We start from the raw sequence: 22773 nt of genomic DNA on the forward strand, positions 1-22773 counted from the left end.
CAAAAATGAAGAAAACAAGACAAAAACAGAAAACTCATAAAGTATAGATAAGAAGGAGAATACGCAATAGAAACGTAATAAATGATTGGGAGAGGTATAATAATGAAAAACAATAGCGAAAAAAATCATCAATTGAAAAAATATGCTGAATGAAAATAATAAAAGCAAAACAAAATTACTAGCTAGCACAACAAGAAATACAAAAAATATATATTTGTTGTATATTTATTAGTAACAGAAGTGCAGCAGAAAAGTGAAGTTAATTATTTTGTTATACACAAAGTTTCAAGTGAAAAAACGAGAAAAAACAATTTTGTATAATTAATTAACTATTATATTACAAAGAAAAAATCATCATAGAAAGAAATATTAATCTATATAAACACATATATTTATTTGATCGAATATTTATAGAAAAAATCGAAGAATTTTAAAATACATACACAACAAACAAATTAAATAAAGAAAAGGAAAAATTATTTTTAGAGAAATCGACGAGTGTTTATTTTTGAATTTATTTTTACAAGTGTATATAAAAAAAATAAAAATCAATTTTATTTTTGTGAAAAAAATTCCATAAAAAAAATCAGATTAATTTTGGAAATTTAAAAAAAGTTTAAAAATCAGAATGTCATCTATCATGGCCGAAGGATATATCATGAATTTTAATCAAGATTTTACGTAAGTAATAAATTAATTTGGTGTATTATTTATAATCTGTAAGTGGTTTGTCTATTAAACTAAATTTTTACAAAAGAGACCTTGAAAGTGCATGCATGATAGTTTAAAAATTTGAAATGCGAAAAAATTAAGGTCATTTTTGTTTAACAAAAAAAAAGTAAATGTTTTAATAAACGTCATAATTTTATCTAAAGTGTTGACCAAATATTATATTTAATGATAGGGAGGGAGGATGTTAGGAAAAAAATAGATAGTTTTAGATAGTATATAGATATTCCAACCCCTCATTTAATATTTTTTATTTCAACTAAAAAAGGGGTTGTTTTTTTATTGCGACAGGTGAGAAATTTAATTTTCTATATCGAGTAAAAGGGAAAATAATTGAATGAATATGTAAGAAAACTAACAAAAAGTTCCACAACACAACACGTATTTTATTATTATTTGATTTAAACCTTTTGCGTTTTAGCTTTTTTAAAATTTAATAATTTTAGTTGCAAACATTTATTATTTTGTTAAATTTGTTGTGTTGTATTTTAAAATTCAGCTACATCCGCCCACCCCTCTTTGTATATGTGTAATAATTAAGTTATTCTTCTTTCTCTTTTGGTTATGCAATTTTCAATATCTTCGCACCACTCTTTAACTCCCTTCTCCCATACTCTAACAACTAAACAAAACAAACAACAACAACAAAACAGCTGTTTTTTTATTTTCATCACACTCCCATTCTACACAAAGATGGGGTTTGTCTTTGTTTACTAACCACTTTTGTTGTTTTTTTCAGTTTATTTTTTATTTAAAAGTTTGTTATTTATTAGGTATTTCTATTTATTTATTTAAACAAATATATTTCTTTGTTTTATAAAAAAATGCTTCAACTTAATTAAATACTGTTGCTGTTTTTTGCTATAGTTTTTGTTTTCAATAACCTGATGGTTTTTTTATACGTTTGTTTGTGTGTATATGATGTCATTTATTTATTTTTTGCGTCAAAACTAAATTAAAAGTATAAAATTACAGCGTAATTTTAACGTAAATTATATATATAAAGGACAAATTTAATTAAATATTGGATCGATTTCCTTCCACTCGGAGACCATAAGGGTCCATTGTGATTCCCTTCAAGACTCCTATAGAAAAAAAAGTATGCACTTACTGAATGAAGGGGACATAACAAAAAAGAAAGAAGAAGAAAGGTAGTGTCATAGATCCAAATCTGCATAAAGAGGAAGAAATTGGTCACAGATTTAAAGTTACTGTATAATTTCCTTAAAATATGTTACACAATTTACAGCCAGCAACACTCCCAAGTTCATCTATTAATCTGTTACCTAGCCATTTAAATATACGAGTCTGTATTCTCGGGCAGTTGCACATAATGTGACCTACTGTGCGCTATTATACCAGTGTCCATCTTGGATCCATCAGTAAAAATTGCACCATCATCGAACAGTTGATCGAATACAACATTTATCTCTACTGGGGAACTCTACTGGGGGTATCGATTGTCTTTAATAAGAACATAATTTGGCTAAACTGTATATAGTTTATGGAAGCCACTGCAAATGCAATTCAGACCAAGTGAATCTTACTTTATCTGATATGTGCCAATTAACTGAAAGTTATTCTAAATTCAAAGCTATAACCAAAGCGTCAGCGACCTTATATTAGAGTAGAAGGGCCTAAAGATGATCCATTAAATGACCTAGAAAATCGTAGCTACCAGGGACCGAACTAAAAGTTAAATTTATCAAAAGGAGAACAGAAAAACAATCGAAAATTCGTTTTATGCAACATTACTATGTATATGCCGACCACAGATCTAGGACCTAAATTCTAGGGCCTTTTTTGACGTGTAAAACTGGATTTTTTTTGCTAAGAGCATTGCTCTCAAAAGAGGGTTTGATTTTATATTGCACGAGCTAAGTCATTCTTCAGTCTAACTAACCAGAGCAGTCTTCTTCAGACTGTGATCTCCTCAGCTGCAAACTGGTTGAAGTTTTATTGCATGATATACAAGAGGGATATTTGAAATTATATAGATAAGAAATCTTGGAAACTTTAAGGATAGTCTGCAAAGATCCAGTCTATACTTAAAATAGGTTATATTATTAGATATTATGCCGTTAGATTTGTGAAAAATACTGATTTAAAAACTTCCAAATATACATATATTCTCGGAAACACTGTACTTGCCCGCTATAGTAAAATATTAATTACCAAAGTACCTACGACCGTGTAGTGCGATAACAACAAATACTTTTGTTTGTTCACAACATTTTTCAAACAAAGAAATTTTATTTTAAATAAATAGAATAGAAATTATAAAAAAAAAACATTTCTAATCAGCTCACCACTTAAAATAGCTGCAATACTAAGTAAATTAATTCTCAGTCTACTAATTTTTGTTTAAAACAATAAAGGTATTTAAGAAACAGGTAAATGAACCGACTTTCTCAAGGTTGGATAGTAAGACTGTCTAATAAATTACCTAGCAACTGGATATTCTGGATTAATAAAACAAAATTTATGAAATATCTGCAAACGTGAGATTTATTGCATATTTACTAGAAATATTAGCGTAAAAATTATTTTGCTTTGTTTGCACAATAGTTAGAAAATAGTAAGTACTATTAGTTATTAGAGTCAGCAAAAAACTTTTACAATATTTTACTATTTCCAATATTTTATAATACCCACAATATTAATATTGATTATGAAGGAAAGGGTATTCAAATATGAAATGTTATTATGAATTTTTCAAAATTATTTAGACAGGTTATAAAAAGAATTCTGTTTTTGTCTGAAGTCTGGAATTTAGTTCTAAAACATTTCTTTATAAAATTGGAAATCCATTTTGGAAAATTTCCACTTTTTAATATACACTGTTTATTTAGAATTCAATTAGAATGAATAGCTTATTTCCTCAACTCACTCAGTTCATTCAACTTTTTTTTTACATTAGAAGAAATCTATTGAACTTACATTGCAACAATGTATGCATTTAAATATTCCCTTTTTTGTTTTCTTTTTAATATTTCATTATTATCAATAACAACAAACAACCGTTTTTGGTGGGACCTTTAAACAAATAAAAAATAGCAGAAAATAACAAAGACTGAACAAATTACTGAACAATTCGGAAAGTTGAATAAACTTTTTATCAAAATATGTGTACACACAATATTTATGATTAAATAATATTTAGATTGGAAGTGGGTGCTGTGGTGTAGTATGTATAATTAAGGTGCAAATTGATAACCTGTAGTTCAAATCCTGGCTGTGTAATAATGCAAGCAAACAATCATGAATGTTTAACATAAGAAATGTTTGCTACTTACTTACTGATAGATGTTTTATTTAATTTTGGTTGACAAGAGGAAATTTTCAATTATACGAATACGAGTATGATTTGTTTGGTAATGTAAAATAATTTTAATAAAATCAATAAGAAATTTCACAAACTTGTGAAATGGGAAAATCTAAAATTCTTTAAATAGTATACAGGAATGTCAAACATTTTTTAGATTTTGTTAAGTTTTATAAATTCGCTTACTTACAGTAACACGAAGTCTGGTTATGTGTTAACGACAGTTTTCATACAAAAATAATTTTAAACGACAGTATAATATTAGTTAAGGCATAACCAGACTTCGTGTTAATGTGGTTTAGAGTTAAAAGTTATATATTTTATTTCGGAACAAGTCAACCTAAATGTTTTACTTATATTGACTTATATCTGAATTGCTCTGTTTGAGAAGTCACAAAATATTTTGATTATGCGGCAATCCTGATACAATTTTGCACAAATTAGTTCTAAGTAGTCTGAAATTATTCTGTGAAGTATGCCAAAAATCAAGCAAAATTTGCCGTTGGCCGCCAGTCAAGGAAACTTTTTTATGCGAAGCCGGTGTTAGATTTATCAAAGATATACATACATAATAAAATTTGAGTTTCTCATTCAGAGTCCACAAATTAACCATCACAATCACCTATTTCAAGTTTTTTTTTCGTTATCTCCCTTAAAGTAGGAGAATTCTGATTGTTTAATTTTTTGAGAATTGCGGGATCTGATTTTCCTCAAAAATCTATATTTGTTTCCACCTTTACATTTAGGTTAGTTTTCATGGGCAGCAATCCATCAAGCAGCTCTCTTGGGTACATTTAAAACTGATTCCAACACCTGGATACTTATTCGACATCCGTTGTTTCCAATGGATGCGTCTCAGATTTATCCTTGATAACTCATCTAAACAAGAGAGTAAGGGGGTTCCAAGAAAACGTCTCTCAATTTTGTTAGAGCCGGGAAATGGCGGAATAGGTGGGATACAGTCTCCTCCTCTTCTTCGTTTTGACAGCTTCTACAGTAGTTGTTAAACCGTAGGACCATTCTTATAGCAAGTGTTTTCAATATGCAGTGTCCTGTAATAAAAGAAGCAATTAGTCTTATTAGCTCACGACGGAACTAAATAATTGATTCGTCCTGTTTTACACGGAAATTATGTTCATTTTAGTGAATTGTTTTAATCAAAAGCCGGAAGTAGTATCATAAAAATAGGCAATTTAAATTTATTTTTCAGTTTCAAAACTTATCAATTTTCTAATCAAATGTACGTCAGTCAGTCATATTTTTAAGGCTAGAGAAAATTTGAATAAATAAACAATAAGTTAGTTAAATTGTTTTCATTGTAAACAAATTTCTTTTTGTTTGATTAGAAAAACCATTGACCGATATTGATAAGAAAACATTTAAACAAAATAAGCTAAGTAAGTTCGCGCACTTTACAGAATTTTCAATAGTTATAGAAATAGTAAAAAACATTTTGTAGTAAGGCAACTGAAAATTTATTGAATTTTATTATAATTTTTAAGTTCTTTTAATGAAAACTCAGACAATTATTTAGCATATTTTAATTATATTTTCTATCTTTAGCAATTCTGAGTGAAAATCTATAATTCTAACAAGAACAAGGAACACAGCTATTGTAAATATGCTCTATTTAAATGTTTGCACGCCTTTTAATGAACCACTCAGACAATTTGACGTATTTTTCCATCATTTCCTTCCCAATTGCTTGTTCTCCCTTCATTCTAACCTTCGCTATTGACCGTTTTTCATTGTCATTGTTAAGCGGAATTGTTTTTAAGTTATTTGTGTTTTTTTTTACGCATTTTGTTTTTTATCAACTACTACTACTTCTATTTTTATTTTCTATTACAATAGTTGTGAAATTTGTTTATTTATTTTTGCAAAACACGTTTGTTTTCATATGATTTTTGCTCCATGATGTTTTCAATAACACAATCATTGGCAATACCATAAAAATGTCTACAAACAACACACTTAATTTACTTTGGAATAATAGCTAAAACGTCATTTTGTTTTAAACGTTAGAAATAAATTTCAGAAATTAACTTGAAATTACCATAAATAATACTTCACACAATGAGAAACAAATTATTTACGATAAATAGTATAAACATTAGACAGACTCGAAAATTTCGAAAATAAGTTTAAAAATTTAAAAAATTTTATAGGATTTTTTTTTTAAATTATTTTAAAATCAGAAAAATATTTTCAAATATTTGATTCTTTAAGTGAAGAATAATAAATTCCCAAATGTTGTAAATCTGCCCTTTCAACAAAAAGTTTGAAAAATATTTTCAAATATTTACAGAATTTGTGTACTCCTATCAAATGCATTTATACATTCTCACACGAAAGTATTTTTTTATTTGTTCATTATAAGTATTTTCAATTGTAATATACTTGAGTTTTTTTAATTATATTTAATTGAAATAGTTTAAAGTTCTGTAAACAGACACATTTTGTTGTATTCATAATAATATCCACTTTTTTTGTTTGTCCTCACGTATGAAATAAGTGATTTTAATGAGACTATACAAAATTATTTAAAATTTAATTTCTAATGGGTGAAATTTAGTTAACTTCATGAAATTATATAAGTAAAGCTTCCTTTCCATTCATTGATGACAAATTTACATCCAAATGTTGTGGCCCAGTGATTCGTGTGAACATCTATCTTAATAGTATTGGGTGTATGACTTATAAATGCGGAATTTTTTCAAATTTTTAGCTTTTATTTTGAAACATTTGTTGTACCATATAAATTTATTGAAAGTATAGGCCATTGTTAGCTATGACCTTTTAATCATCTTTTGTGGTCAAGAAAGAATCAAGCCAATATCGGATACTCTGTTCCAAAGTGAAGCGTATACCAGAGAGATAAGCTGGATTATAATGCGGGTAAAGCAAAACTTCTCAATCACTTCATCTATATAAATAAAAATCAAATGTCGTTCGTTGGTAATTGCGTCAGTAGAGAACGGCCGGACCGATTTAGCCAGTTTTTTATACCCTTCACCTTCGTGAGAAGGGTATATATACATAAGTTTGTCATTCCGTTTGTAATTTCTACATTTTTCATTTCCGACCCTATAAAGTATATATATTCTGGATCCTTATAGATAGCGGAGTCGATTAAGCCATGTCCGTCTGTCTGTCTGTCCGTCTGTCTGTTGAAATCAATTTTCTGAAGACCCCAGATATCTTCGGGATCCAAATCTTCAATAATTCTGTCAGACATGCTTTCGAGAAGTTTGCTATTTAAAATCAGCAAAATCGGTCCATAACGGAGATATGAGCAAAAAACCGGGACAACCTCGATTTTTGACCTATTTTTTATCTGGATTACTAAGTTTTTAATATAGACAATATGGATATCTAATGAAAGATATTTCAAAGTCCATTGCAACGATGTAGATAAGGCTATAGTAAGTTGGACCTACAATGGGTCAAAATCGGGAAAAATATTTTTTAACCCTAATTTTTTTTCCAAAAAAAAAAATTTGGAAAACATTTTTTAAAAAAAAATTAAAAACAATTTCAAAAAAAAAAATTTTGAAAAACAAAAATTAAATTTTGTTTACCTAAAAATATTTAAAAAAATTTATTTTAAAATATAATTTGGTGAAGGGTATATAAGATTCGGCACAGCCGAATATAGCTCTCTTACTTGTTTTTGACCAAATTGACCACGCCATTTTTTTTTTGATATATCTAAAATCTCAGGACGCCTGGACCGATTTAACTCATTTTTTTAATGTTCGCAATACATACATAGTCCGCAAAAGTTTTTACATAAATAAAAATTGTCTATGTCCACTAATACGCCTACTTATTAAATAAATCTGCAAAATACATCGGTCTGTGATCAATAATTTTCATGAACAAAAATTATTTTTTATATAAAAACTTAAATTCGCTATAACTTGGCCAATAAGCGTTTAATCAAGAAAAAAAGCTCGATCTGTGATCACTCATATTTCTGACAAAAAACGACTTTTTATATAAAAACTCAAAATATCTAAATTCGCTAATAACTTGGCCAATAAGCGTTTAATCAAGAAAACCAGCTCGATCTGTGATCACTCATATTTCTAGCCAAAAATCGATTTTTTATATAAAAACTTAAAATATCTAAATTCGCTAATAACTTGGCCAATAAGCGTTTAATCAAGAAAAAGAGCTCGATCTGTGATCACTCATATTTCTGACAAAAATCGATTTTTTATATAAAAACTCAAAATACCTAAAATTCGCTAATAACTTTTCCAATAAGCATTTAATCAAGAAAAAGAGCTCGATCTGTGATCACTCATATATCTAACAAAAATCGATTTTTTATATAAAAACTCAAAATATCTAAAATCGCTAATAACTTGGCCAATAAGCGTTTAATCAAGAAATAGAGCTCGATCTGTGATCACTCATATTTCTGAACAAAACACGATTTTTTTATATAAAAACTCAAAATATTTAAAATCGCTAATAACTTGGCCAATGTTTAATGTTTAATCAAGAAAAGGAGCTCGATCTGTGATCACTTATATTTTTTTGGGGGCACCCCCTTAAAATGTTTCTTTCTGTCAGATATTAGGATTGCCAAAGTTTGAGAACAATTGGAAGATGTTAACCCGTGTCACTGCCGCCTCAAAATTATGAAATCTCAATTTTTTGGCAGTTTGGCGACTTCGGCTACCTATATCTCTGGAACGGCTAAAGCTATTTGCCCGTGTAATACATCAAATTAAAGGTCATACTGTTTATAGATTACAACCAATTACTTACAATGGACGAGCAACAAAAACAAGTCAGCTAGTTATACACTACACCACCATAGTGGGGAGGATATAATGCGTTTGTGCAGATGTTTGTAACGCCCAAAAAAATTAGTCTAACACCCACCTTAAAGTATACCGATCGACTTAGAATCACTTTCTGTGTCGATTAAACGATTTTCGTCCGTCCGTCTGGTCGGCTGGCTGGCTGGCTGACTGTTCATGATCGCAATTTTGAAGATATTTCTATGAAATATATCAAGGACCAAGCCTATTGAAACTGGCTGAAATCGGTCCATTATTTCACCTAGCCCCCATACAAATGTCCTTCCGAAATTGGACTTTATTGGTCATAAATGTTTAATTTATATACGTATCTCCACAAATTCCACTCCAAATAAGTTTTATATACACAAAATTCATGTCACCAAATTTTGTTACGATCGGTCCATAATTAGTCATAGCTCCCATATAGTCCCGCTTCCGAAAATCACTTTAACGTGCATAAATCGCTTAAAAATGTTGGTATACACACAAAATTCAACATAGTTAAATTTAATATAGACATAAATCACACGACCTAATTTCATGGTGATCGGTCCATAATTGGTCATAGCCCCCTATAAGGCCCACTTCCGAAAATCACTCAAAAATATAAATTATTGAAATTTTAAAAGAAAAATTATTTGCTCTTTTACTTAGTGTAAGGTTTGACCGACCATACTTTCTTACTTGTTTTAAATACTTTTTAACAGGTATTGCAACATATCATATTTGGCCGCATATTCTGTTCGTTTTTCGGCACATGCTCGCTGCAAATGATTCAGTTGCGCTTGGTACAGGTTACATGTGCTGGTCTGGCCAGCTTATAATTGATAGGACCCTTTGTGGTCATGGATATTTGGCTTTGGTGTTGATTCGGATTGTTCGTCGGGCTTCACATACGATCTCTTACGCTTCGGGTTATCGCAATGGACCCATTTTTCATTGCAAGTAATGATTTTGTGCAAAAATGATTTTCTTTTGAAGGCTATTGTTGAGTTTTACAACAATCTTCATGGAGTAATGCATCCGATTAAAACTTTTTTGGATGACCTGGGCGATCTTTGACGCTATGATGGTATAAAATTCTACATTTTTTAAGCATAAGAAAGCTAAGGAAGATTTAAGAAACTTGAACATAGATTTTTTTTGATTTAAACTGATTTTTATGAATTTGTCCCATTTTGTATTGAGAAAATAACCATATCCAGCTACAAAAAAAGTATGGCAATACTACGAAGTTTAAACTAGAAACCAAAAACCTCAAAGTGGATTAACGTTAGATTATATTTATTTTTAGATTAACTAATCTGATTATTAATTGGCATTTGATCTTCAAGTAAAAAACCGGTCCTCAGTGATTAAAATATTCCCTTAATCTGCTAAATTATTAACAATAATTTCATCATCCATTATACCTAAAATATAAAATATCCATTGAACGAATGAATAAATAAATGTCGTCTTGAAATTGTTTAAGTTGGATTTTGCCCCCTCTACAAATTAGCAAAAATAAACGTCACAATATTTTGCGCCAATAATAAAAAACAAATAAATAATAAACAAAATGAATCATATTACAATAAATTTTTATATTTGTTTTGCACATTATAAACAACCACAACAGATCCAGTTCATATGGGAATGTTATTGAAAAATCATCATCACTAAAATAACAACATATACACAACTTCACAAAATCAACTCATATGTATATACAGTGGATGTTAAAAAGTAACACCATTATATCGTTTTTTGTCTTAAAAAATGTATATTAAGCCGTTTTTTTTGTATATTATACACAGAAAAAGTGTATAAGACCATCGATCTAGCTATGTCCGTCTGTCTGTTGAATTTGTTTCCTCATGGCTCAAAAAAATGTTTGTGAAAAAATTGGGTGAATATAAAAAATGTGAAAGAAAATTGGTGAGAAGAAGAAAAATTGGTCAAAAAATCTAGGTAGGTACTCTTTGGTTTTTGCTTATACACCCATCAGCCATTTCTACTTGTTAATCTAGCGCCTTACTCCCCACACCACAATTTAGCAAATGATTTCACACACAAATAAAAATCGATTTAATTTACATTTATTTAAATTATATTTTAATTAAATTAAATATACTTAATTAATTAAACATAATTGTAATTACAAAAAAAAAAAAATAATAAAAAAAAATTCTGCCTCAACCGGGAGTTGAACTCGGGATCTCGTGCTTAGCTTTATATTTGACTTGATTATGGTGGTTCACGAAATAATGAATTATGAAAGTATTGTACATTAGGGTAGGTCGATTTGTAAGTCCAACATTTTTTGATATTGTGCCATCCATCGATTTTTCGATAGCATTTGGCATGAGGAAAAACAATGTCCACAACGACATATCAAAAAAATCAGTTTCTAGGCACTCAAATTTCAGAAAAAGTAAAAAAAATTTACTTTTATTTTTAAGGTTTTTTTTTAGTAGGTTATTAAAAAAAAAGTCGATAATAAAAATTAAATCAGCCGATTTCTTTTATTTCCTACTAAAAAACCCTTAAAAAAACTTTAAAAATAAATGTAGAGAAAAAGTAAATTGTTTTCTGCCGAGTTCTGTACTTAACTAATGTCCCGCAGTTATTTTACAATCGATGTTAACATGTAAAACAAATTTAATGGATCTTAAGAATCGATTGACTCAGAAAACTCGAGCTACATTTTTCAATTGTTACCTACCATAGAGTATTATTTAATCGTAGGAGTAGTTACCAAAAATGAAACCAAATACTGTCGGTGACATTATCCGAAGATACACCAAGTAAATGAGCAAAAACATTTTTCTTTTAAAATATAAATAATTTATACTCGTGAGTGATTTTCGGAAGTGGGCCTTATATGTGAGCTATGACCAATTATGGACCGATCACCATGAAATTATGTCGTGGGATTTATGTGATTTTTGTGTGTATACCAAAATTTTTTTATGCACGTTAAAGTGATTTTCGGAAGCGGGTCTATATGGGAGCTATGACTAATTATGGACCGATCGTAACAAATTTTGGTGACATGAATTTTGTATATATAAAACATATTTGGAGCGGAAGTTGTGAAGATACATATATAAATTAATCATTTATGACTGATAAAGTCCAATTTCTGTAGCGATTTCAGCCAGTTTCAATAGGCTTGGTCCTTGGGCCGAAAAAATTATATGTACCAAATTTGATCGAAATAACTTCAAAATTGCGACCTGTACTTTGCGCACAAGGTTTACATGGACGGACATCTTTTAATCGACTCAGAAAGTGATTCTAAGTCGATCGGTATACTTTAAGGTGGGTGTTGGACCAATATTTTTGGTCGTTACAAAAATCAACAGTTTCAGAAGCAACAATACATCGCACCATTAAAAAAAGAAGGGTTCAACCGGTCGTATTGCCCGAAAAAAGTATTTAAAAAGCAGAAATAATTGGTTACAAATTTAAATTGGTGGGAAGACGTAATTTTGGTCGATGAAAGCAAATTAAACTTATTTGAAGTGATGGAATTGTTAAAATTGTTAGACGTGCCAAGTCTACAGTGCAGACTGTAGTAAAAAAAATGTCTGAGTCTCAATCCCAAGCAAGCCAAAAACTGGGAGTCCACCCAAAAGTTCCTCACGATTTGAGCAATTTATATAAAGTGCTGTTAGTAAAAATCCTAAATCAACAGCATTTTGCGGATAAAAGTGGATTCCATAGCCGCGTACCAAGAAAAAAACATTTATAAGCGAAATAAACTGATGCGGACAAATCAAAAGATTTTTGGGAGAATGTGATTTTTAGTAATGAAAGCAAGTACAATTTATTCGGTTGTGAAGGGGTAACATACAAATTGGGCGCAAACATAATGAAGATGTGCAACCGAAGAAGATCATTCCAACAGTTAAGTGTAGTGGAATGCGATTTGTGGAAACAAGAATGAATCGATTTATTTATTTAGACATTTTGAAAAGCAGAAAAACGACCCAAAGCACAATTCGTATGTTGTCAAAGAATGGATGCTCTATAAACTCCCGAAACAACACCATTCATCTCCGCATTCACCAGACCTGAATCCCATAGAGCATTTATGGGATGAATTGGAACGGCGCATTCGAAAAAAAAAATTACAGAAATAAACAGGGGCCAAATTACCGCATTCGTGATCGAATGAGCTATCGTATCGAAAAATGATTTCGATATCGAAATTATGATAAAATGTACTAAATTTCTTGCTCGATATCGAATGCCATAATCTAAAATAAGAAAATTACGATCAATTTTACTCAATATCGAATGCGGTAATTTGGCCCCAGGAACTTAAAAATGACTTGGTGTATGAGTGGAATCAAATAACGTCTGACACAAAAAAACAAGTACATATTTTCAATGAGTAATCCAAGGCGTATTTAACAAGGTGACAGCAGTGGCGAATTGAAATAAATACAGGCGAATTCACTTATTTTTTATATATAGAGTTTGACATACGGGCGTACGGGCGAATATTTTTTATATATGTAGTTTGACATTTGTGCGTGCTATTTCTATAATCAGCTGTGCTGCCGATGGCACCTTATTAAATGCACCTTGGAGTAATCGATTGAGGGCAGTAATTTGTACATTAAATTTTTTTTTTAGAGTCCGTATAATTATCTATGAAATAGGCTTTCGTGTTTTTTATAAAATTGAAGTTTTTAATTTTAAATATTGAAATAAATATTTGTGTTCATTTAAAAATGTTTGGTTTATTTACTTTTTTTTAAATATCACTATTTTTTGGAAAATTAAAGAATTTTTAAGGGGTACTATTATCTGTGTGACTGTATGTATTTTGATTAAAAACTGCTGTAAATTCAGATTGTCCACAACTGTAGTGTCTTCTTATTTATGAAGCTCACAGTATTTATTTTACTTATTAACTCGTGCACATTGGCCTCCTTACCCATATTATAACCAACCACAAGCCCACAATGATAACCTCCACTTACTCCCTTGTCACTTCTCTACTTCCCACAAAGCAATTAATAAATAGTAGTAGATAGAATTAAATAAATACATTTAATATGGAATAGTATGGAATCTAAACAAAATACATATAAAACAAATCACATATTTTAAAAATTAAACACACAATAAATTAAATAAAAACGAACAATCACATGCGAAAAAAAATCAAACCAAAGAATAACCATCAAACTACAACAACTCCATACAATAATAAAGCACAACAACAAACTAAAACCAGTTTTCTTGCTGTCATAATACAATTAGCACAGTGCTAAAATAAAAAAAGTACTAATTCCAAAAACAAATTCATACATACATTAAAAACACTAACAAAATCCATGTAGTTGTTATACTTTTACTAAACTCAGCTGTTTTGTGTTGTTGCTTGCTATTTATATTTCATGTTGTTGTTGTTCCTTTTATACAGCTGTTTCTTTTAAACAACCATATTTAACGTGTGTTCGTGTGTTTATGTTATGCATTAACTTTTTTTTTTTTACTTTTCCATGTTTTTAAATATTTTTCATCCCTAAAATATGTGTTGTTTGTTGTTGTGTGTGATGATGGTTTTTTCATTTTAGTTAAACACAAAATTTTCGCTTATAATTCCCATTGAGTTGATTTTATAAAATATATATAGTGTTGAGGTTGTGAGTGAAAAAATTAGCTTTGCGCAGAGGCGATATCGTAACCAATGAGGTTCTACCGAGGTGCGATTATTGCTAGTTGAAAACTTTAACCAATACCCCGCCATGGGGACGTGAAATACCGTCCACTACGGCAATTTTTGGAAGCCCGAGAGGGCTTGTATATAAATAAATTTCATTTTAAATAGGAAAATACAACGAAATCGGTGTTTTTTTAATTGACGATGGCAAGATTTAGTTTGCTGGAGTTTTTAGAAAAATGTTGGGAAAGCGAAATTCGGCTCGAAATCTTTAAATTTTTTTAGAAATCTAAATGAATAACGTTTGTTTAATTTACATAAGTTTCGATCGATAAAATATTTTAATTAAGAAAATAAATACTATTTATTATTTTCCAATATGCTAGCAAACGAAATGACTTTGTTTTTTATTTTTACTGTTATAATGGGATAAAAAAATACACGGTTTTTTATTATTTTTGAACAAGCAAGCTTTGAGAACAATTATTGCATTAATTTTTTTTAATTACTGAAATGTTTGAAATAAGCGATAAGAAATGCTGAAATATAAAGCGGTTTGATCAGTGTTGCCACCAAGAAAATTATAAACTACACATGCCTCATACCTAAATTACACATACGAGAAAAAATTACACATGTAAATAAATTTTCGTGATTTCAATAGGAGAAATTGTCTAAAATTGTCATGAATATAAAAGGTTTTTCACAGTTTGGACCAAATACGATCACTTTATTGTCAATGGACAATTTTCACTTGCGGTGATTTTAATTTATCCAGGAATTGGATATATTAGGGTATTAAAAGAAGGTTAGCAATCTCTTTTTTTTAATGAACTTTTCTAATTTAATGAATTCTTGAGATCAGTCAAATATGTCAATCCCAAATACGCTTTTAACAAATATTATCAATGTTCATTCGGAGATTATTCCATTGGAAATTGTTACATTTGTATTAAAAATTTAACAATATTTAAAAAATAGCACACTGTTTGCTTTCGAATTTGAATTTATTCCTATTTTATATAAAGTGCTTTGAAATCAGTTTTGTTTTCAGTTTCAAAGATAATTATTTTTTAGTATTTGTTTAAAAATTATAGCTCTGATCATTTTCCTTTAGAGTAAATACTTTACCAGTAAAATCTTGTAACGTTTATATTTTTAAAATTTGTAGTTATAAATTTGAAATAAAGCTTCCAAAATAGTAAATAGTAAGTCAATTTTATTGTTTATTATTTAAAACACACACAAAAAATAACTAGTACCAATTTGTAAAAAAAAATTTCTCACACAAATTCCTACGTTCTTGTTTTTTCTGTTAAGATTGGCTAACGTTACCCCGAAATAACCGATATAATAGTTTATATCGTTATCTGTAAATACCGCTACCCTCATTCTATAAACAATTTAAAATTATAAAAATAAAAATTTTCGATTTTGGGTTATCTTGAAAATTAACGTTTTTCCAATAACAATTTTTAATAACTTGTAAAAATGTATAGTTATTGAATACTATTTGTTATTTTATATTTTTTTCATGTTGGAATTAAAAGTCTTTAATATAAACCAAAATTTAGTTTCTATTACCTATATTACGCAAACAAAACTATCACAAACGGCGAAATGTCCACTTGGAAAACCAAACGTAGCAATCTCCAAATTACTTATCGTATTTTTCTGCAAACCTTAATGTTAATTTAGTTCAAACTAGATTCATATCTTCATACATATAATTCCATTATACTGAGTATAGGAGTAAAATATAGGATAGTAGCTATTCCCTCATATAAACGTACATATTTATTTCAGTCGGTTTTGAAATCTGAACAATCCATAATTCAATTAAAATCCAAAATATAGATAAAAGACAAACATTGACAATTTATTTTGGATATAATTGGAATTTAAAATTACACATGAATTACACATTCACTCAATTACACATGGGCTACACATCCAAGTTAAAATTACACACAATATGTGTAATTACACATGAAGTGGCAACACTGGGTTTGATGTTCATCCAGAAACGCCATTCGTCGTTGTTTCAAAAGAAATGATTTGTACCATTTGTTAGCCAGGTTAATATCAGGAAAAGGCTGGATTATTCACTCAAGTACCAAGTGCAAACCTGATTCTGCTTTGGCCACAACAAATCTAAGGGCAACTGTCAAACATGGCGGCTGATTGGTCATGGTATGGGGGTGCATGTCGGCAAATGGTGTTGGTAGGTTAATGTTCATGGACGGAATAAAGTTGCATCTGGATAGTGGATGACAATGACCCCAAGCATTCATCTCTGTTGATAAGGGAGGGGCTGCTATATAACGTTAATTCAAAGTTGGAGCATCCTCCTTAATCTCCCGATCTTAACGTTATTGATCACTTGTGGCCATATATAAAGATACAAGTACAAAAAGCAAATCCGTCATCTATTCAGTATCTTAAGTCAATTTTAACGAAAGATTGGGAAAAGGTTTCCACAGAATTTACAAAAAAAACCGGCGTATTCGATACCCAATAGAGGTAGTAAGGTTAAAAGAAAGTCCCATCAGTTATTGAAAAACTAAAAAAAAATAAAAAAGATGAAAACGTTACTTTAAGCGCACAAACGGAAACTTTCTGCATCGTAATAAACATAAGGCATGTGTTCCATGTAAAAACCCCTTTATATCAAAAAACAATATAAAATAACGTTTAGATAATGCCAAAAAATATATAAGTAACGACTTCTGAAAAACAGTTATTTTTACTGATGAAAGTAGATTTAATATTTTTGGTATTCTGGATTGCGAAATGAAAACAAGCAACTGTGAAACACGGTTGTGGTTGGAGATGTGGGAAGTCTCAACTTTGTGGAAACGACGATGGACAAATTTAGTTATTTGAATATTTTTAAGAAAATTTGAAAGCTAGCGCCACTAATTTGGGTATACAAGACAACTATCGTTTCTTGCAAGACAACGACCGAAAGCACACTTCCAAGGTTGTGAGAGAATGGCAACTCAACTTTAAAGAAATTCCAATAAAAGCGAAAAACACTTAATTATTATTGATTTTAAAATGTTTTTTTGCTTCTCCTGTAAAAAAATAGTGTAGTTTTGTTACGTCCGTAAACATTTAAGGTGGCGATATACTATAATTTCTTTTTCTCCACTAATTTCCCCTCTTTTCTTCTCTCTTATTCCAGTTCCATATCGGTATTGAGCAAAAATGGCTTTCGTTTGTTTACGATCAATGCATGCGATAAGATTGATGAGATTTTCGCCAAGGAGAACACAGAACAAATACGCATTGTCGAGAGGCTATTCAATAGTTCCCTAGTAGTGCTGGTCACTCAACAAAAACCCAACTGCTTGAAGATGCTGCATTTCAAAAAGAAACAGGACATCTGCAATTGTGTCTATCCCTCGGACATATTGTGTGTGCGTATGAATCGTTTTCGTTTGATTGTTTGCCTGGCGGAAAGCATACATATTCACGATATACGCGACATGAAAATCTTACATTCCATCGAGAATATAGCACCAAATGAGTATGGTTTGTGTTCACTATCCTTGAATTCACATTTGGCATTTCCCATTTGCACCACCAGCGGCGAGTTACGGATCTTCAATGCGAATAAACTAAAAACAGGTCTAACGATTAAGGCACACGATACGGCTTTGTCGGCCTTAAATTTCTCACCGAATGGCACTATGCTGGCAACAGCATCGGAGCGTGGTACTGTGATACGGGTGTTTTGTGTTAAAAATGGCCAAAGAGTGCAAGAGTTTAGACGAGGCGTTAAACGATGTGTGAGAATAGCATCGCTGGTGTTTTCCACAACAGGAGATTTCTTGTGCGCCTCTTCAAATACGGAGACAGTGCATATATTTAAGATAGATGTAAAGGCAGTGGAGGCAGCAGAGAGAAAATCAAGTATAGGTAAGTGGGGAAAAATCAAGAAATATTTATTAGAATTTAAACTACATATTAATTAATAAAATTTTTAGTTTGTGATGATTCCAAAAAACTTAATGCAACTTCTTCTCCTTCCACATCTACCACTAAAGAAGAGGCTTCTTCCACAACTACTGCAAATTGTGCTGCTAACAGTACAACTACAACTGAAACTCCCGCTGCTGTAAATCCCTCCACTAATCCAACACCTGCCTCAACAACAACTTCAAATAATTCCTGGTCCATGAGTGGCTATCTATCCAAAGCGGTCTCCTCTTATCTGATACCTTCACAGATAGGCGATGTCTTGGCCCAAGACAGAGCTTTCGCTACGGCAGTATTAGGCCAACCGGGTCTTAAACATGTTTGCGGTTTGTCACGCATACAAAAGGAACTGCGTTTGCTAATGGCTTGTGAAGATGGTTTCCTTTATGTGTACGATTTTAATAGTGAAAAGGGTGGAGCCTGTAAACTATTGCATGTTCATGATTTACGTTATACTTTGGAAGGTGTTATAGGTAAGTAATGGTTATAATTTCAATCAAAAAATTTTAATTTCATGTAAATTCTTGTTTTTTAGAACTAAACCTTAGCGATAGCATGGATAAAATATCTCTATCTGGCCTGTTACCCTCCACACCCACTACAAATCCCTCCTCCGGTTTCTCAGCCGATAAAACTCCCATTTCAGCGGCTGAATCGCAGCATTCCAAGGATTCAACATCCTCAACGCCCTCTCCACACAGCAAATCTAGTTCACTGAGCAGTGTTAGTGTAATAATTGAAAATCCTGAACCTTCTGCGGACAATTCGTATGCTAGCATTCTGAAGGGCTCTGAACAAACGGTGAATGCTACTTTGACAGGTATTAAGACCTAATTTTTTCATTATTTTATCACTTATGGAGGGAATAACAAACATATAATTTCATTGCAATAACTAAGGTTAGTGTTTGTATTTTAATTGGTCTATAGAGTTTAAGAGATTTTTTTTTTTTAAAATTCAAAATTTGTTTAATAATTTTGTTGTTAAATATTACCTTCATATTTCGGTAACGAATTCATATAAATTTCAAAGAAAGAAAATTAAATTTTGATAAAATTTTGTTAATGTATTAATTATAACATCAGCCATTTAAGCTTATTTGTTAAATTGTGAGTAATTATTTTCCTCCAGCAGATTCTGCCAAATTTCGAAAACTCTGTGATGCCATTGACACGCCTTCTAAGCTGTACGATGAGCGACAATTTCCTCCTGTAGCCATAGCAGCCAAAGATTGACACAAAAACCCTGCCAACAAGGCTCAGCGTTTCAAGGATCTAAACATGACATAATGGATTTTTATAAACATAACCTAAAAAAAAAGAATTTAAAAAAATTTTAAAATATTTACACAGAAAAATCTCCTCCCAAAAAAATTTAAAAAAATGTAAAAATACATTAAAAAAAGAACTATACAAGTATTAAAATACTTAAAATATTTAAAAAAAAGTTTAAGATTTAAAAAAAATAAATGCTACTAAACAAAATTTGTCATACCTAAAGAAAAGGTTTTTGGTTGAGCCTGTTTTGTATTTTGAAAACATTTAGGCTTTGATACAGAATTATTTCTCGTTTTTCTGAATCAAACCTTAAATTATTTTACTTATTTAAAGAAAAAAATTTAGTTTAATTTATTTTATTAGCATTTAATATAACAAACAGCAATTTTATTAGTTTATTAAGCTTTGTTTTTTATGTTGGAAAATTTTTATCAAAGAATAAAAAAAACAAAAAAACACTTTAAAGAAAAGTTCAAATTAGTTGAAATTAATTATAAATTATATTATTACTTACTATGGATAATACATAACATTAACAACAAAAAAAATACTCTCTTATCTGTAATGCAAATAAGATAATTATAAAAATTTATTCAACAAAAATATATATTTATAAAAACTTATAATTGGCTTCCTACTTTCTCGGTTTTACAACCAAAATGGTTTCTAAAGCTTAAAGTTTTAGACTAAACACCTTCTAAAGATTCCCTTCAACCTTCAATCTCTTCAATTACTTAAGACAATCTCAATTTATTTTTCTAATTATATAAACTTCGTTTAACTAAATTTGTTTCTTTGTAAAAATATTAATATTCAATTGATATAAATTTAAATAAAATAAAAACTCTTCATATGTACCTTATAAATGTAAAATAAATAATTTATTAATTAGTAAATGTTTACACTTAGTTTTTAGCCCAAAATACTTGTGTAATATGTAATAAACAAACAAAAAAAAAAACTAAAAACATGTGAAATTATAAAGAGTATTGAGTAAAAATAAACATAAAAAAACACGAAGGACGAAGAAGCAAAAGAGAAACTTGTTAAAGTATTTTTTATTTCCAAGAGATATGTATATGGAAAATCCATAATTTTATATTAAAATATTAACAAAAAATCACGATTCATAGTAAAAACTACAAGATTTTTGCAAAAACACTACAAGTATCGAAATCACTTTCATTTAAATTTTCAGAATCATATTTTAACTTGGCAGGAAGATTTCACTTGTATTGTTTAATTCAGCCATGGAAGAGATGATACGATCGATCTTACTTTTTTTATACTGTTTCATGTTAAAAAGTACAGTGCAGGAATAATTTGATACCATTACACAGTTTTTAGTTTTTAATGTAAAAAATTAAAAATGCGTATAGACTCATAAAGGTTATTCATTTCAAAAAAATGGAAAATTACACTCTGAACAAACTTGAACAAAATTCCACAAAAAAAATTAAACTTTTATTTAGATTTTTATACCCTTCGCCATGAGTGGCAAGGGTATATATAAGTTGGTCATTCCGTTTGTAATTTCGGCTCGGTTGCTATTTAAAATCGACAAAATCGGCCCACAAATGGCTGAGATATAAGGAAAAAACCGGGAAAACCTCGATTTTTGATCTACACATCTGCTCAAAATAATAGATACACCTAATTGGAAAAAATTTAAATGGCGGTAACATTGAAAATTTCCTTGCAAGCGTTAAGAATACATCATATTATTAAAATTTCTATCTGGCAATGTCATGTCAGTCAAAAATCTGGCAACTATTTGCTTTCATGTTGATTTTTAAAAACGAATTTATTTGAATTACAAAAAATTATTTGCTCATAAAAATAGATACACATCAGTAATTTGTAATTTGTTTATATACAATTTTTTTTTTGTGCAATTTTTTGTTCCTATTTACGTGAAACAGTAAGTATATTTTAAATTTTAGCAACAATTTTATAAAAAATAGGACTCTTTTGAAGAAAATGGGACGAAATCATCATTGTACCGAAGATGAGAAAAAAATTGTTCAAACGATGAGAAATCAAGGAAAATCATTACGGGAAATAGCAAAGAGCATAGGAAGATCTTTACATTTTGTCCAAAATGCTTTATCTAAAAAACAAAAAAGAGAAACTCGCGGTAGACCAAAGAAAACCAGTCCAGAAACAGATAGGCGGATCGTCCTTATGGTTAAAAAAGACCCTTTCATATCATCGAAAGCTATTTCTGCGGAGCTATGTAACGAAATCAGTCCACAAACAGTTCGTCGTCGTCTTTTACAAGCTAAATTGCCGGGAAGAATTGCCAGAAAAGTGCCACTAATGCGCCAAAAAAATATCAAGACAAGATTAGAATTTGCTAAAGAGCACTTACAATGGTCCGGGTGTGAAGGCGAAAAAAAATGGAGAAATATTTTATGGAGCGACGAAACAAAAATAAATTTGTTTGGAAACGACTGCCAAAGAAATGTACGCCGACCAAAAGGAAAAGAATTCCACGTTAAATTTACAAAAAAGACGGTAAAACATGGCGGGGGAAACATAATGGTTTGGGGTTGCTTTTCATGGAATGGTGTTGGTCCGATATTCCGAATAGAAGATACCATGAATGCTAGTGGGTATAGGGACATATTGGAAAACGTAATGCTTCCATATGCATCGGAAAATATGCCATTAATATGGACATTCCAGCAGGACAACGACCCAAAACGTAGTTCAAGATTAGTTAAAAACTGGTTCTTGGAGAATAACGTACCTGTTTTAAGCTGGCCCAGCCAATCCCCTGATTTAAACCCAATAGAAAACTTGTGGAGTGAATTAAAGATAAGGCTTTCGAAGGAAGTTTTCAAAAATAAAGACGATTTATGGGAGAAAACGCAAAAAATATGTTACGAGATTCCATTGGAGAAGTGTCAGAACTTGATATCCAGTATGCCCAGAAGAGTGGAGAAAGTTTTACAAAACAAAGGTGGATAT

At 30.1% G+C, this 22773-nt stretch overlaps 1 protein-coding gene and 1 non-coding gene across 6 annotated transcripts; both read left to right on the forward strand.

The window, feature by feature from the left end:
* The first annotated feature begins 216 nt into the window (after positions 1-216).
* On the forward strand, positions 217-20842 carry Atg18b (Autophagy-related 18b). Of its 5 annotated transcripts, none has more exons than XR_010575967.1 (5): positions 217-681; positions 17727-18463; positions 18532-18996; positions 19059-19422; positions 19655-20842. XR_010575967.1 is itself a non-coding variant. In XM_065500968.1 (5 exons), the coding sequence occupies exons 1-5, from the start codon at positions 629-631 to the stop codon at positions 19756-19758; spliced, it is 1644 nt and encodes a 547-aa protein (XP_065357040.1). In that variant the 5' UTR covers positions 217-628; the 3' UTR covers positions 19759-20842. The 5 variants fall into 5 exon arrangements, 3 of the variants coding, with proteins under 3 accessions (XP_065357040.1, XP_065357042.1, XP_065357041.1); XM_065500968.1 differs by having other exon boundaries at positions 19059-19343; XM_065500970.1 differs by having other exon boundaries at positions 18592-18996; positions 19059-19343.
* On the forward strand, positions 14538-14677 carry LOC135952761 (U4 spliceosomal RNA). Its single transcript, XR_010576124.1, has one exon. It is a non-coding gene; the product is annotated as a U4 spliceosomal RNA (small nuclear RNA).
* Positions 20843-22773: the final 1931 nt, after the last annotated feature.

This window comes from Calliphora vicina, chromosome 2 (genome assembly GCF_958450345.1).
Source record: "Calliphora vicina chromosome 2, idCalVici1.1, whole genome shotgun sequence".
In the NCBI taxonomy this organism is placed as follows: Eukaryota; Metazoa; Arthropoda; class Insecta; order Diptera; family Calliphoridae; genus Calliphora; species Calliphora vicina.